General features: G+C 37.2%; 1 protein-coding gene across 3 annotated transcripts in view; it reads right to left on the bottom strand.

Annotated features, from left to right (window-relative positions):
• Positions 1-559: 559 nt before the first annotated feature.
• The window catches only part of TBCK (TBC1 domain containing kinase), a 101,615-nt gene continuing 85,271 nt past the window's right edge, over positions 560-16,903 (bottom strand). For all 3 annotated transcript variants that reach the window (XM_074147484.1, XM_074147485.1, XM_074147486.1), the window contains 2 exons: positions 12,991-13,150; positions 560-1,234 (listed from right to left, as the gene is read on the bottom strand). In XM_074147484.1, the coding sequence (XP_074003585.1) occupies positions 1,124-1,234; positions 12,991-13,150 (271 nt within the window). In that variant the 3' untranslated portion in view covers positions 560-1,123. The remainder of the gene's footprint in view (positions 1,235-12,990; positions 13,151-16,903) is intronic.

Raw genomic sequence — 16,903 nt, 5'->3', positions numbered from 1 at the left:
TTTTTCTGTTGGTGCTTTCAATACTTTTCATTTCTTATTGCAAAGTAATTTCCACATCTCCAGTGCACAGTCACCTTACACCCTTTGTGGAAGCCTGCTTTCACTCATCTACAGCACTTGCATCTAATTTAGTTTAGAAACAGGTTTGCTGTCTCGATCTGTCAGTTTTAAAGTTCATGTTTAAGAAATAGGACTTAAAAAAAATAATTTGACAGCACTAGCTGAAAGAGTGGAGAAGAGAACCAAATAGAACATTGCACCTCCAATTAACACACAACAGTGGTTACTCTAGGATGTTTTCATATGAAAATTAAAATTGCATTGATTCTTTTAAGGCGTAAGCTTCCAAAATAGAAAAGCACTATTATTTCTATAGTCAAAAGACACAGTACTATCAAAAGCCTATGTTTCTGGTAAATGTAGTTGTTTCAGAAATTGTTGCACTTGCTGTGTTTACAGAAATAGAATGTTAAATTTTCCACAAAGGAGTAGGCTTTCTCTGCTTCTGCACGATTTGATACAGTTTGGACTGACTCAGCAGCAGCTCTAACAGTGACTTCCAATCTGGGACACATCTTTATTTCCAATCCAGATGAAAAAAAAAAAATGCTTTCTCAAAAAGAAAGTAGGTCACAAGATACAGCAATTACTCTTTAAAATATTAGAGAACATACTTTTTCACAGGATACACAGAGGATACAGTTTCAGCTTGTTACTTTCCATATTCACAGTAAAATACTTTTGAAAAATAATCTAAGTGCAGTTTAGAGCCATCAAGTGCCAGTTTATTTTGTTCTGCAGAAATATTTATAAGATACCAAATGCCGGATGAGTTACTCTCTTTGTGTTCAGACTTGCTCAACCACTTGTGCTCTACATCAACGCTGAAAGAGGTTTCTTGGAAAGCTTGAAGCTTCACAGTTTTCATCTGTTCCAACTGAAGCTTTATATCAGAGAATAAATGCAAAGCTTCTGTGCTCTAGATCTGCAGGATAAGACACTGATCTTCAGGATAGCTGGTGAAGATAGTGAAGATGCCGTAATGCCCTTTGGTTTTGGGATATCCACGATGTACGGTAAGACTTCCCTAATCAGACAGATTGTACTGAATGTTTACAGTCACTTAAATTTGTGGAGAAGGAACAGTGAGGAGACCAGTTGGCTTGATCTTGTTGATTCCTCCATCTAGGATGCAGACCCTTGGGTACTTGTTTTTCACAAGATGAGCTGCAAACTGAAACAGATATATCATTAGCTCACTCTGCATTATAGTCCTTAAACTGAAATAACTTTGTGTTAAGTAAGGCAAGTTAAACAAAAGAAAAAAAAAATTATTATCAGAGCCCAGAAGTTCTTTCTTTGTATCAACTAGTCCATCACAGGAACCCAGGCCTGTCTGTTGAAACAGCTGGGATGAATTTGGTGGTCATGGAAGTGTCACAATGATAACCCTGAACTTTATTTATGTCTGCTTAGGCAGGATTTTACCTCATTCTAACAGGATTATTTCATCTCAGAGTAATTACTGGAACCCCTCTCAGAGCATGAAGTAACAGATATTTTTCCCCGCATTAATCTAACTCCCAGCTGTTTTCTGTAGGCTCCCAAGTGTACAAGCATCACAGTTTGACGGTGTAGTCATTTGCTTACCTGTCAAACTTGGTCCAACATGACTTGATTTCACAGATGTCAGATATGAATTTGGGGGTCTAGCAGCTGTACTCTCCCCTGCCTCCCAGTCTGACCATAGGCAGGTTACACAGTGCAAGCGCACACACGTGTCCTTGAAAGCCTCTCTCCCCAATTAATTCATTCCATAAACCAAACATGGGCATTGTCAGTTTCCGTGTAGCAACTTCATGAAAAGTTGCTACACTGATGAAGAAACAGTATTTTGTGTATCAAAACAGTAATAATAATGATTAAAAAAAAATTCAAAATAACAAAAAATATATAACAAAATATCAACATCCAAAAAAGAACAATGTTTTATGTATCACATGTCAAACTTGCCTTTTATATACTGATTGCAATACATTAAAAAGCAAGCCACCAAAATGGATTACTCCGAGAAAAATTACAATAGTTTAACCTTATTTCCAATAGCTGTGAGAAGGACTACCCTGCCATCCCAGTCCTTCAGATTGTTGCTTTACACTTGAATGGCAAATTATTATTGTTTGTAAAATCACTGAGTGCTTCCAAATGGGCCATGTAAAACATCTGTAGTTACCTTTTTGACCCTTTAAAATTATTTGCGATCCTATCCCAAAACCCAGTGCAAGCATGATGTCCAAGTAATTAACTATGCACAAACAACCCAAGAACAGCAGTAGATGTCCCATCCAAACTTAGTACATGGGATTTCTTTCTACATTTGCATTCCTTCTAATTACCCTTGGTAGTGTAACAGATACTAAGGCAGAACAAGATGTACTAGATGATTGCCTGATCAAGTACAAGTCCTGAAACAATCTCTTTAACAGGAAAGAGCTCCAAGTAGCAAAGTTTTAAACTCCTTCCATAGCCAGAATTTTAATTCACACTGAAGGTATTTTATACGCGCAAGGAATTAATTTCTGTCCACTTATCTGTCAAACACAGCTACTGCATTCCTTTCCCTGTTTCAGGATGGATTCAACCAGGGCGTGAGCCACTAGTACATGATCTGCAACCACTGAGGACTTGTTGAGACAGAATAAGACATCACAGTGGATCAGTCAGGACATTTTGGGTGTCATGTTTGTTTCAGGTACTTGCCTAAAGACGACCAAAAGTAAGTTCAATCATCTCTTCCCCCATTAGTTTGGGTCAGTCAGTGCAGGATTCAAAGGATCAAATGAAAAAATCCCCCACAATCAAACAATCAAAACAGCTAATAGTAAAGTTAGACCGTATGTGGATACCAGTTTTCATGAGAAAAGTAAATGCCATGCTTTTAGAGAGGCTCTCTGTGCAGAGGTGGTGTAGTATGCACGGAGATATCACTAGGAGAGTCTAACTACCTCTCGCTATAATCACAGTCCTTAAAGATGTGGTGTATAGTAAACCAGAGACAAAGATATTTCTCTTTGTCAAAAATAGTGCTCAGCTGTGCATACCATGAGCTACAAAAATAGTATCTATGCCTAGGGAAATACTCCCACCAGACATCTCTACTTCATGTGTACATATCTGTCACCTCACAGCGCTCTCCACCTGTGACTAATGGATAGAGCCCTGTCTTGGACACCAATGCTGCTCATAGCTGGCAGAAATGAGAAATGGCAGCAAGCGTTCAGACTGACAGGAAGCGGTGTGTTATTTGTTGAGTACAATGTCCCACGTGTACGGAGAGGTTCCACTCCGTCTACTGATAATTTTACATTTACGATAATAAACTGTAAACTCTGCTCCAAGTTTTTGAAAGCCCTAGCCATAATACAACTACCATTCCACGTAATCTGAAAAGACAATACGCAAACAATTGCTTTGTATTTAGGGCTTGAGGATTAAAGGTCTGTGTCCCACTGTATTTTAGAACTGCTTTAGTAACCAAGGTATGGCTGGAAATAAATTCTCTTCACTTGCATATGACAAGAGGTTACTTTCTAACCTTATGGTGAGGACTTGCTTCTTGCAGGGCCTCCACAAAACAAGCACTGCAGAATCTGTGGCTGTTAGTAAACGACAGGCAGAAAGCACAAGAGCACGACAAGATGACATACCGCAAGTTGAACTGCCTTTTTTTTTTTTCTTAAGTTGTCACAGAACTGTCTGCAGTTGTCTACATAGCTTCAGCGAGAAAGGCTGCAAATACAGCTCAAAATATTGCATTTGAACATCCAGCCAGGGCAAAATCCAGTGAGCAGGGAATGTACAACTATTGGTACCTCACTACCGTGGGAATTAGCTGCAAGTCAGGGGCCCAGAGGCATATACATTGCCATAAGCTGAGAGCTGCCATCAAACTCCAAACATCAGCCTCCAAGAGCTTTGCACATACACCTGTCTCCACGCTGCAAAGAGAAGAGCCAAGGTTTAACTGATAGGGTAATAGGATTTGATCCAATTAAAGACATTCCTAGTTTTACCTTCTGCCTTCCCACATTGTGTCACTGAAAGTAGAAACACTAACTTTCCGTAAAGAGTAGATTTAAAAGTAGTCATCTTACTAGCACTGCGGTCTTCCTAATTAATGCTTTGACTTTTCACAGTTCTGTTCCTCAGTACATGTTTGTGCCTTCCACTCCCAGACAGAGGATTTTGTCTGTCACAAACAAGAATGGGAACTTGTTCACCATGTTTCTGAAATGTTCCAACACCACCTGGTATCTTTCCCTGCCAAAATATACTGTATGAAGCTAGGATTTTCAAAACACGCAAAAAGTGTTATTTCTGGCATGTGCACTGATGGAGGGGCACGAGAGGAAGGGCTATTTGAAATAGCTACATAGATTCCCTCCCCAAGGTGACCTTCATTTATGTTCAAATATCAATAACTTAAATCCAAGAAATTAAGAAAGATAAAAAATTTAATGTTTCCTAAAAAGTTGAAAAAGAATCAGCAATCCAAAAAGAGCAAAATTTCATGTGTCAAAAAAGCTCAACGTGCGCTTCTGAATTAATGCCACAAACTTTCTACAGCAGAAACTGCCACCTTGGACTTTGCACGTGGGCTCTATTTCCTTTATAAATACTGTCATAAAGTGTCAACTAGAAGTTTAATAACAGGCACCCGAATACATGATTTGTAGTCCACTAAATAACCAAATTTACAGAGGTGCTCTTAAGACAGAAAATAGCATGGTGAGGAGATAAGCAAATGGGTTACATCATCCTTAGTAACCTGGAAACCACCTACATTTTAAAGAGAGATTTATCGAAACATGTAAGTAGGATACAATTAAATTTCCATTATACAGGTTGATTTGAAATAGAAATGAACCTCTGTCACTTATAAGGTGATTAAACTTTCTCAAATTTATCAAATACTTCTGAGATATATCTGTTTCCCCATACCACCAATGGATCACGGTTCTCTGTAATGCTTCTGTTTTCATTTCAACAACAGCACTACTTGGGGGAAACAGAGTTACGCTTATCTGAGGTAGAGGATTAAAGGGATGCTGCAAGACTTTAAGGTTTTTCCTTTCTGCATCAAGTGCCTTTTCCTCAAAATGTGCTTCCCAAGAAAGTTCAGTTACTGTGTTTTTACTGGCTGCATCTATCATGTAAATTTATCTTGCTACTTACACAGCAAATATTATATATGAAAAGATGAACAGGTGAGCAACTTGTTTAATTACTACTACGTGATGGCTTTGGTGAAGACTTTGGAAACACTGCTCCTCTATTAAGCAATGCATCAATCAATTCCACATAAAACACCCTTCCTGGTGAGTATAACTGAGCCAGAGAATTGTAATTTGCATTTGAAAGCAGTCAGCTAAGACTCTTTCATGCAGATACAAGAAGTCAGGCTTTCAAAGATAGACAAGATCACAGCAAATTCCTATCAAATCTGGGCAAATAATAAACATTTTACCCCATATTGGTGTTTCTCTCAATACAAACAGCATAAAAGGACTGCTCCTTTAAGTACCATCAAGCACCTTGATAAAATACACATTGGAGCATTTATCAAAATGTTTCTACTACCCTGTTCCAAGGAGTAAAATCACAGCTTTCAAGTGTGCTGAATGTATTATACCAGGCACGTCACATGTTTATAGACTGTCTGCAGCAAAGAGTCTCATAACACGACAGCTTGAGCAGTACCGTTCCCAGCACCCTTCGGGCTAGCCATCAGGGTTGCTATGTACACATCATTCACTATCACAGATGTTCTTGTGACAGGTTGTAATTAAAGGGCAAGTTGGGAGGGAAGAAGGAGTAACACACTGTACCAGAACACCAAGAAAAAAAAAGACTGCTTTGACAAATGTTACCAGGGACTAAATGTTAATATCATAGTCTGAAAGAGTCAGAAGAAAAAGATATAGTTTAGAAGCAGGAGGAGAAATATCAACCAAATTTTGTAGTACTTATCCATTGCCACAAGATTATTGCAAGATTATTGTTAGTTTTTCATTTGTAAACACATGCTACACAAACCTCTCAGGGACTGCAGTCTGTTTTGCTGTATGATTTCAGTCAAGAGTTCACCACTCTGAAAGCACACCATAGTCTGGTGATCAGTCCAGCACTTTCTGTATGCCACAAAGCAGACCCAGCACATGATTATTTTTAGTCAGCTACTCCTTATATCAAAGGGTTCCAGATAAATGAAATGGCACTTCAACACCCTGGGAAAGATAAGCACCTAAAGCCTCCCATATGAAAAAAAACCCCAAACCCAGTGCCTAGTTAATGGTTACAATTTTAGCATAAAATGAAGTATAAAATACAAAAAGCACAACTTTCTGCAAACACATATTATGTAGCAAAAAAACCCAAACCACAACCAACCTAAAGAAAGGGGGGGGGGAAGCACAGAACTTACTGCTCTAACAAGATCAAGGAAAAATTCTTTACACGCAGACCTGGCCAAAAAGGAGCACTTTCCATTCCATCAGTACAAAAATACAGCAGTAACTTAAAGAACTTACATGCAACGATTTGAAAATAAGTCTATACAGGCAGGTATTTAATAGCTGGTTTCAGAGTAAATTTTACTGAGAATAAAAGTAAGAGTAAACACTCAAATTTCTCCAAGTAATAACTTTTAAACACCTGCATTTTTGATTTTCCATTTAGAAATTATACATATATATATATATAACACACCCAGCTGAGAGCAAGCACTTCAAAATGAAAACTCAATTGTAGAGATTTAGCTGTTGTAACACAGCTAATTTATACTGACCAAAATATGTTCAGTGCACCCAATATAGTTGCATGGATTGCAAAATTAAAATGCAGAAAGAAAACCTATTCTATTTTTGATTCATCAGAGAATAAAAAAGCTGCTATTGAAAAGAAATATGTACTTCTAAAAAGATCTGTAACAGTTGGCTGTTATATAAAATACAAAAAAGAAAGCATATGTCTTCCTGAAAGATTCTACCCCCCTCCAAGTCTAAAGACTGTCCTAGATGTTGAAAAACGTTCGAAGAAATACTTGATACTGAAAAACCTTTGTGATTTGCAGTACTTTCTACTAACACAACCCAAGCTGCCGGTTTTGTCCCATTTTTTCTTAAACTCCAGGACGAAAGTCTTTGGAACTCTCATACAATGGACACATTCCCTGCTGAAGCAGTCAGTCAGTCAGTCAGTCCTCTTCAAAAGCTGATTCGGATACAGTTCAGAGAAAAGCAAAACAACAGTGCCCCAGACAAGCTCTATGGATACTGGAATTGCCAAATTCACCAGTACCATCCTAGCTGGCAATATCCTTACACAACTCTCCTGGACCTATAACGCACATTTATTAGTTCACCACTATCTCTATTTCAGATTCTCTGAACCGGAATGCCAAGAAATATAAAACACTGTCTTAGAGAGCTGAAAAAATGCCTCAGAAAGTGACAGTTCTACATTAAAATGCAGTAGCCCTGAGTGATATGGATACAACCTAATACACGACAGCTCATGCAAGGACAAAGGTGTTCTTTCAGAGGTGCAGCCCACAAAGACAGTATAACCACAGCCAACACTGCCACGCCTGAAGGAAACTCTGGAGCCAGACAGCACCACTCCAGGGTTCAGGTTCACCATCTCCCATCTTTCCTGTCCTTACAGATCTCCCAGGTAATTGAGAAGAGCCGAGATCATGCTTGCCAGCATGTTTCAGAAATCAAGACATATTTTGATAGACAAAGCTGAGGGCTCCACAGTTCCTGATCTCAGAAAAATCCAAATCTCTGTGTAGTAAGGCACACAGATAGGCCAAACGATATCTACATCAAACCACCAACTAAAATTTTCAATAACTGTAACAGTCAGTCTCAGTAAAGACTAAAGAAGAGAACCTATTTGGAGTTTTAGAAAGTCTGCTTTCCTTGGTACCTACTTCGTAAAGAGGAAAAGGAACATTCAAATTCTGCTCCTGAGCCTCCGTCTTTCATTTTCTCCTTTTCCTCTTTTACACCTAGCTGAAAGGGGAAATATTTAGGTCGTCTCTGCTGTACCTGAGCCATCCAGTGCAAACAAACCAACGCCACTGACAGGGGCAGAATTACAACAGCATAACACAACTCCTGGCTGGCAGCCCAAGCATCTTTCTTGGGCGGCGTGAAGAGCAACATACTGGCAACAGCAGCTGGGCTGCTTTCTGTCGATGAAGGAAAACATGCATACGTGTTACATTAATAAAAAGGACTAAATAAAATAATACAGACTTTACAGAATAAAATAACAAAGACTTAACCATGTCTTGGATAGAGTTACAACCAGGAGGATTGCTGCTGATTAACTAAGCTTTTCAGTCTCTTCAAAGTACAAGCTTATTCTCTTCCTCCTTAAAGGCAACAAAGAGGCATCTGATGATTCCAGTCGGCTCCGAGTCTGAATGCAGAAGGGAAGGTTGATGCCTTAACAAAACAAACATGAAAAAGAGCCATTCTGGGAATCATAAGGAGCCCCTCCATTCCTGCAAAGAGAAAACATCTTCAGTTTTCATTCCACATATTCAATCACTTTTCTGCATGGAAATTTTGCATGGAAATGTAGAATCTAAAAGATGCATAGTAGAAACATCTCAAGAAGTTTATTGCCTAGTTCCTATTTATTTTCACCCCACAAGTTTCATTAAGCCCTTCTAACTAAATGTATCTGTCTTTAGAACCACAAACGCACCTGCCTTTCAGTATTCTATGCAACTCCTAATCTTCAGATCACCCTATGAAGTTTCATGGGTATCCACTTGTGTTTTTAAGACAGGTATATAGCAAGAGCCCAACTTCAGCATGCAGGGACTTGCCTTTCTGCTAAGGCCTTTTTAAAAGGCCTGAGGAAGATGACAACGAAATCACACAAATTTAGTGATAACTGAACACTTTAACCTATGTGTCTCAGTCTTCATATAAGAAGAAATGCATTTTTGATAGTGTGCTGAGAGAGAGAGAAATCTTACTTTCATATAGATAAAAATACTTTTTTTCATGCTAGGAATATGTTATACAAAAAGAATCTTGAACTTGACCCTCTCCCTCTTGCCTTGAAAAGGGTCAGAAAGATCTCATGGAAAATCAGGACTGCTTGTCTTTGCTTTGGAGATAATTCATGTATTTTATCTATTAGTTACTGTGATGTAATAAGAATGACTACTTCGCTTCAGTAACTTGTAGAAATTGTCTAGACAATATATTTATAGCAGCATAACTTATCTAGATCAAAAATAATCAATGTAACAATCAGAATTTATAATTTAGAATTCATTTCCCTGCTATAAAAATGTATGTTTTTGAAGCTTTTACTTATAGCTTATCCAACTGTCTTTTTCCAAGGCAAGAAATAAACGAGTTGCTAATTATTCAACAGATTAAGGTGTCCTGTATACTTTATGCTGTTATAGCATTTAACAGACAATAAAACACATCTATTAACCCACCGGGGAAACACATATATATTAAACAACTACATCACACAAGTAGAAGCGTGTCACTGTCAAAATTGAGTTGCTGGAACATGATTTAATATCAGGTAAGGTATTTCTCCTGTTCTAATTTCAGTCAACATTGTGGTAATACAGACAAAAACTTGGAAACAGAAACAGATAATGGCTTAGCACCTCAAAGTTGATTGAAGGAGAGGAGATGAAGAAGTAACGTCACCCTTTCAAAGAAAGACCCAAACCAACCCCCGTCCTACATACGCAGAACTATGATCTGCCTTTGCACTTGTTGTATCTCAGACTTTGAAAGTGACAAAAATCAGGAGACATGCTATTTGCCACGCACCAAAAAAAGAAGCTACAGTTGAGCACTCATTGCCTATTTAACTATTATACTCCCAACTGTAACGATCCCTTGACCATACTGGAATTTACAAGGTACTTACCTGTCAATGGCTGTGGGAAAGGGAATTTTAATTCACTTAAGAGATGCTGCCACTTAACTTACTTAAAAGTTAAAAATCAAAATAGAATCCAGTTAACTCCAGTATAATGCCTTTTATGTAGAGGTTTCCTGCTGTTTTCAGAGACGGGTTTCTGCTCTGTTAACAAGTGCCCAGAATCCCCTAGGAGAAGAAAGGCTGGCACAAAGTGAGAACCAGCTTAAAGGAGGAATACTCTGCAGAAAAGTGTGTGCCAAGCACCACCAGACTATGCCCAGTGCAAGCTCCTCTTTACAATATCTTTATATTGCTAATGGCACATTCAGTATGGCTCTTCTACATCAGCCAATCTATTCATTTAACTTTTTGGGTAAGTAAATTAAATGGATCAAATATCAGGATTACGTTGTTTTAATTCTGTCCTAAGGAAGCGTTCAACTAGAGCCAGAGCTATGCTGAAGTCTGTGGCACTGCTGCCTTCCCTTGCCTCTGCTAGAACAGTTTTGTGGTGAAGTTTTCTGTATTCCCTTCTATACAGCACTTTCTTCCAATTTAAATGTTTTATCATCTGGCACCAAATGAAATACAAAAGACAGAAGTGCAAAAAGGGGAAAAAGGCTTTTTCTAGATGTCTAATTCAGGACATTCAACTTTGGGTTTTTTTTTTATTTTTAATTTATTTAAATGATGGCAAGTAACCTACTAATATGAAACACAATTGAAAGATCCAATCTTCTAATTACAACTAGCCCCATAAATAATCAGTGTTTTTTCACGCTTACCCCCACCTCTCTCAGTCCTGCATAAATTTAAACCAAACATCAGTGTTAATCTCCATATTTTAAATGGAGTAAATATTACTGAACACTTCTGAAAAATTTCCCTCTGTGGAGAGGGTGGAGGGTGGTACATTTTGTGGCTCGTTCCTTTTCTTGCTGGAAATACATACCTCTGTTTAGAAAAAAATACATTTTATGCTGAACATCTTATAACATTTCTTTGGACAAAATTGTTTTTGTTTCCACGCATTCACTTTTGCAATTTTTCTTACGATTGGATTACCTAGTAAATTTTAAAAAGTAATAGCTATTGTTCTTGTCAAGCCTCAAGCTACATAGTCTTGGATTGGTTAAGTTCATGAATAGTGGCAGACAGTATAAAACCGAAACTGACCTTAAAAAATAATTCACAAGAGAAAAGAGTCCTAAGTTTCATCAACACAGTCAAATTGAGCCTGGTTTTATATGTACTTTAAGGGTGTGATAAAGGTAGTGAGTCCCTACCAGTATTTAGGCTCCAGTATTTAATTAATTTGTTGTCAAACTGGTCAATCCAGTATTTTGTTGCTATTTAAAACTCTACACTCTTTAGTTATTCAAGAATTCTAAAAGCAAAGTGGTATTTCTCTTTTAGGGAACGCTATAATATTGACAATTCCAGCTAAACTGGGTCAACATTGTCTCAGTTGCAGAAAGTCTGGGTTTAGAGGATAAGACAACACACTCTCACATGACTGAAGTACTTACACTTACTAAGCGCACTGCAAACGTTCTTTAGCTGCATTGCAAATGAAACATTCAATCTTCATTTAACAAAACATTTAAGAAAATATATCTAAGTTTGCATAAGAAGTGTCACTACATTACAGGAGAAAACTGTATCTTCTTAGCTATGGTGTAGCCCACAACCCGTACTGTAAAGCCTCTGTCCTTTTTTTCCTTCAGACACTTGTTTCAGGTTGTTTTTTCGTTGTGTTTTAGATAGAATATTTATAGTGTTCCTTTGTTTCAGATAAAACATTTCTGACTGGTCCTGGAAAACAACTCCCAGAAAATGACTTGGTAGTATGTGGGATATCTCCCATAAAGACACTCATTAGTGAAGACCAAAGCACTTTCTTTTTCCTGTTCCTATTCCTCAGGAGGTTAGTCTCTTACAAAGATAAATTAGGATGTTCAGTGATTTAAATGTAACTGTTGAAAGTAGCTGCATAACCCACTATCAAAAGTGTAAAGTGTCATTTAAATCATCTCCATGGCTCTTAGCATTTTATGCATTTTGAATTTGTTCCTTTGAGAGAGGGGATTTATGCATTCAGATTTAGTGAGCTGTTGTGATTATTTGAGCTGATTGATTTCATGTTGAAATACTTACCCAGTTCTCATGCGCAAACCTAGATACTGATTGACCAAAACTATTTGAGATATGCTGTACAGTCTATTTTATGCCATCTCTGATACTATTTAAGAGACATGATAGATATCACAAGTTAATTTTCTAAATTATGAAAGGCACGTTAATGAAAGGGATTTCTCATGCTACTTACAACTCCCTGTATGTATAAAAAAAGCTCCAACATGTGTCATGCCAATGCCTCTGCTGAACATCACAAGAAGACCTTTTAATGGTCCACAGCACTCCTTATGACACCAGGGTTACGGTTCATGTCCTTTGAGTAAACACACTTAAGAAACTGTGGTGAACTAAAAGTACACCATACTTAAGAGCATGTCTTTAAAAAAAAAAAAAAGAAAGAAAGAAAAAGATAACTTTCCTTCACCTGAAAGAACGGCAAACGAAATACTTCTACTTGTTATTCTGCTGGTTCACACCATCACCAAATACTTAGTTATAAAAAGGAATAGGCAAGTCTGAATATTCTCCTTGTCTGGTTAAAGGCACTGACATATGAAAGTTACCAGTAGGAACCATTCTCCTCTTCACTGAGCACAACTGCATGAGCTAAATGATTCTACAAAACTGATCAATGATTTCTTTTTATTAGCAGGAATATGAATTATAGCTTATTTCCTTTGGACTTTATAACATACCTGTCTCAACCCCGAAGCAGAAGTGAACACCAACAAAAGAATCACTCCAAATCCTGTCATCATACCCAAAGTTACTAATCTGAATTATGCTGACTCTAGCATTTATTTACTACTGTCTGTATTCATGACATTGATGTATCTCTAAGTAGAAACACATATGTTACAGCAATATACTTACGGCAGCTGTGTTCTTCACTGCATTTCCTACAATCACCACAACTCTTCCTTTAAAGCTCTGGAGCGTGGCAGTTGCTGGGCACTGGACGAGATCCCCTTCTGCAGTAAATGCTGATGCAAACGGGACGTTGATGCTGCCAGAAATGTGGCCACGGTTAAAGCTTAGGAAGATCAGTTAAGGACATCTGAAAGGCAGAGAAACCTGTGGTACGTGCACAGCTGTAGAATGAACCTGCTCTTCATCCCGGCTGTTGTGATACAACAGCATTGGTCTTTTGAGCTAGTGTATTTTGACAAACCTCATTTACAATTTACTCATATGGGGAAAACAACTTCTGACACTACATAGAAAGAAGGACAGAATGAAGAGTTGTTTGTTTCATAAAGGACATAGCACAGCATTCCAGAAACTGATCAGCTAAATGAAACACTTGGTACTAAGAAACCAATATGCACAGCATAACATATTTTTGTGGATTTTACTTCAAAATAGATGTAGTCTGAACAGGAATCAAATACCAATAAGCAGCTGGAGCACCTCTTCCAGAGTAGTTTTATGTAAAAGGAATGAAGCACTTCAAATGAGAACCAAAACTAAATAAGGATTATTAACCTCCTGCCAAGCCCCGCAAGCCCCTACAATTTTGACCCAAACTGAGATTCTCATGTACATGCACTCAGATTCCTGGACAATGAGCATCATGTGTATTATCTGCAGTTCCACTAACGGCGAGTGCCTATTGGATATTGAAAAGCAAACAACATACAAGTGCCAGCGACTCTGAGACACATTAGTTGTGTTTCAGTTTCAAAAGGATGATCATTCAATGAGATTTTACGAACAAATATTGAATGTGAAAGTCTCTTCAGTAAAAATTAACTCAGACCACTATTACCTAGCTTTTGATGGATTTAAAAATGCGCCATGACTTTGATAGATCTCTGAATTACTTTCATAGACTGTACACAAATGCCTGGAACACTTCCCCAAAAATAAACAAGAACAGCTTTGAAGAGATGGGAAACAGCAGAGTTCTGCAAAAATATACACAATGTTAAATAACGAGATTAGTCACTCTTTAGTACTTCATTACTTGCAGAAAACTAGTTTAATTTATAATTAAATCCCAGAATTGTTTTAATAAGGAATTGCCTTAAATTGAGGTAAGATTTAATTCACTTAGCCTAATGTAACCATTCATTTCTCTTGATTTTAGTAACAGTTTCAGCTTTATGATCATCATTCTTACAGTATGGGAAAAACATGGCTATATAAAAACATTTGAAAAACAAAAGATGATGACATACCATTCATTAATGTTACCAGTTTGTTTCTATTTTGAAGGGGAAAATTATGACACCCTTCCTTCACTAATCTGTGCCAACCCCCTTTCCCCACCCCCATTTATAACCACACCATTCCCATTGCTACTAACCAGGGCAAAAATTCTGAAACAATCCTCATTTAGATAGAAAATTACTTTGGACAGATTTAGCTGCTCACACTTATGCCATGGTGTATGCTTAGCGGCTCAGAGAAACTTGACCAAATCTTTTAAATAAGAAATACGTCTGATATGAACATCAGTACCACACTAGATAGATCCAAACTCTATTTGCTGTCCTTTACATCCTCCCTAATCTTAAGTGGTCATTTTAAGCATCCCAAGTGCTACACAAACAAAAAGGCCACGATTTCATGCTACAGACAGAGAGACAATAAGTATGCAGCTATAACTTTCCTAACAGGAACGGAAGGCTGCCAGCATTTCTGCTAACATGCTTAATGAAATGAGCCTTAGAAGAATTGCTGGCCAGTAGAGACACTGCTTTCAGTATATTACCTTTTCATTAGAAAGTCTTGTGTTACAAAGCTGTCTATTGGGAACAAGGGCTAGTAGCCCTTGGCCTTGCAACATGAGCTTCATTACCAAACAATGCCTTAGCTTTCAAGTGCATCCGAGTGTGAAATATGCAGCATGTCTGATACTTGTTGAGAGTCCTCTCATGCTTTTCTCAAATCGCACTGAAAACAAAGTGAGAGTGAAGTTTAGCATGACAGGCATAGACGATGAGGAAGACTAACAACGAAACATAAGAAATGATCCTATTTTTGAAACACCTCACAGTGGTCTGTCACATTTTAAAACACACGCCACAGAAACATACAGGCTGCCTGATCCTACAGTTTGTTGAAATTTTGTGACAAACACAGAGACTGTTTGCTTACTGCGAGAAAGGAAAGGACACTGAGCACAGGATTCCTATTGTTTCCCATGTATATTCAGACCTGCTGACAGTTTAATAGCATTCTATATACCATATGTTTTCTTCTACAACTGACATACAAACCAACCCGCTCAAGGAGTAATTTTACTACCTAACAGACTGCCTTTTTAATAACGATATTCCCTACTTCCAAATACCAGATGGTTATTAGGATTTACGGCCACCCATTATTTAAAGGACAGGACATTTTAGTCTACCATAAACTCCAACCAGATCGAAACAAACAGCAGCAGTGATTACAGTGCACTGTTCAAGCTATGGAGATTTTCTCTCTCCAGCATGCCTCCTCATTCAAGAAATACATATGGAAAATCTAGTCATATTTTTTTTAATATGAAAGCCTCATAAAACCACTTACTTCATAATAGTCAAATGCTTTTTAAAATAACTGAAATTTGGAATGCACTCTGCTAGAGTAGAATAGGATTAGTACAACAGTACAGTAAGATCTATTAACAAAGTATTAGAGAAACTATAGAAACATTTAAGCAAACACCTTGCCTTTGATCATGATTGTAATATAAATAAATCCATTACTGTACACAGATAACAGCCTTTCAGTGCCATGACTGTAGTCTAGGCATCTTATATTACTTGCTCTCCTTCCACATTCTCATTGATGATTTCTAGGAAGTTGCTTAAATAATTAATAACAGAATGATGCAGAAATAGGAACATTATTTTACTTGGTAGTATCAAAGTTTTCTGTGCAGTAACAATAGCCTGTTACCGTTTTTAATTCCAGGGACTTCTCTTTTTAACTGGAGTCTAAAAAGTATTATCTCTTGATGAAGAAATTATCTCTCAAAAAATAGCCTGCATTTTTACTGTTTTCTGAATAAGAGATTTTCAACAATCTAGATCCAGGAGTAAAGAAGCTGCTGGAGTCCAGAAAATAAAGAGTCAAACTCTACTTAATTAGAATCCTTAACTGATGCATGAAATTAATACATGCAAGCAAAAGAAAAATTATGGTTTTGTGTTCTTTTGACCATTCTGTTTTATCTACACAGCAGATCACATTACAGATTCAAGTTTAGCATACAATAAAATGATAATTCCTTGAAAATAACAGTTTTAATTTAGAATAGTAGTCCAATTATACTATTCTTTTTCACTATGTAAATAATAAATTTACCTCTACATAGTAAAAATAATATTTTTCTTCTTCACCATAGTCATAAATATTGCTGAATATTAATAGAGCATGTTTATTTAATAGAGAATGGCAGTGTTTTTCTGCTTATACAATTACCTATAAAGTGGTATTTTAACAAACGATGTGAAAAGAAAAGGTTGAAACATTATTTATTTAAATTTTTAATATGTATTTTAGCCCAAATAGTGGCATTGATCCACCATTCACTTCATTGTCTAGAATCTACATTTTTCTAATATGCATGCAGTATCTTAGTAGCATTTGTTAGACACTAGAAGATCTTTTCTAATGCTAAAGATGTTGGGAGCCTGTTGAATCTGTATCATTGTAGATCTTTAAGAACAAGCCAGACATATGTAAAAGGAACGATCTTCCTTTCTCAAAGTAAAAGTTGGTCTAAAAGTCATGATTCTTTTGTTATTTTTCTATTGAGCATTGTTTGCCTATTAAGAATTATAGCTTGTGA

The sequence above is a fragment of the Numenius arquata genome, chromosome 5, assembly GCF_964106895.1.
Source record: "Numenius arquata chromosome 5, bNumArq3.hap1.1, whole genome shotgun sequence".
NCBI lineage: Eukaryota > Metazoa > Chordata > Aves > Charadriiformes > Scolopacidae > Numenius > Numenius arquata.
Note: the sequence above shows the minus strand (reverse complement) of the source record. Positions and strands in the feature narration are given on the sequence as shown.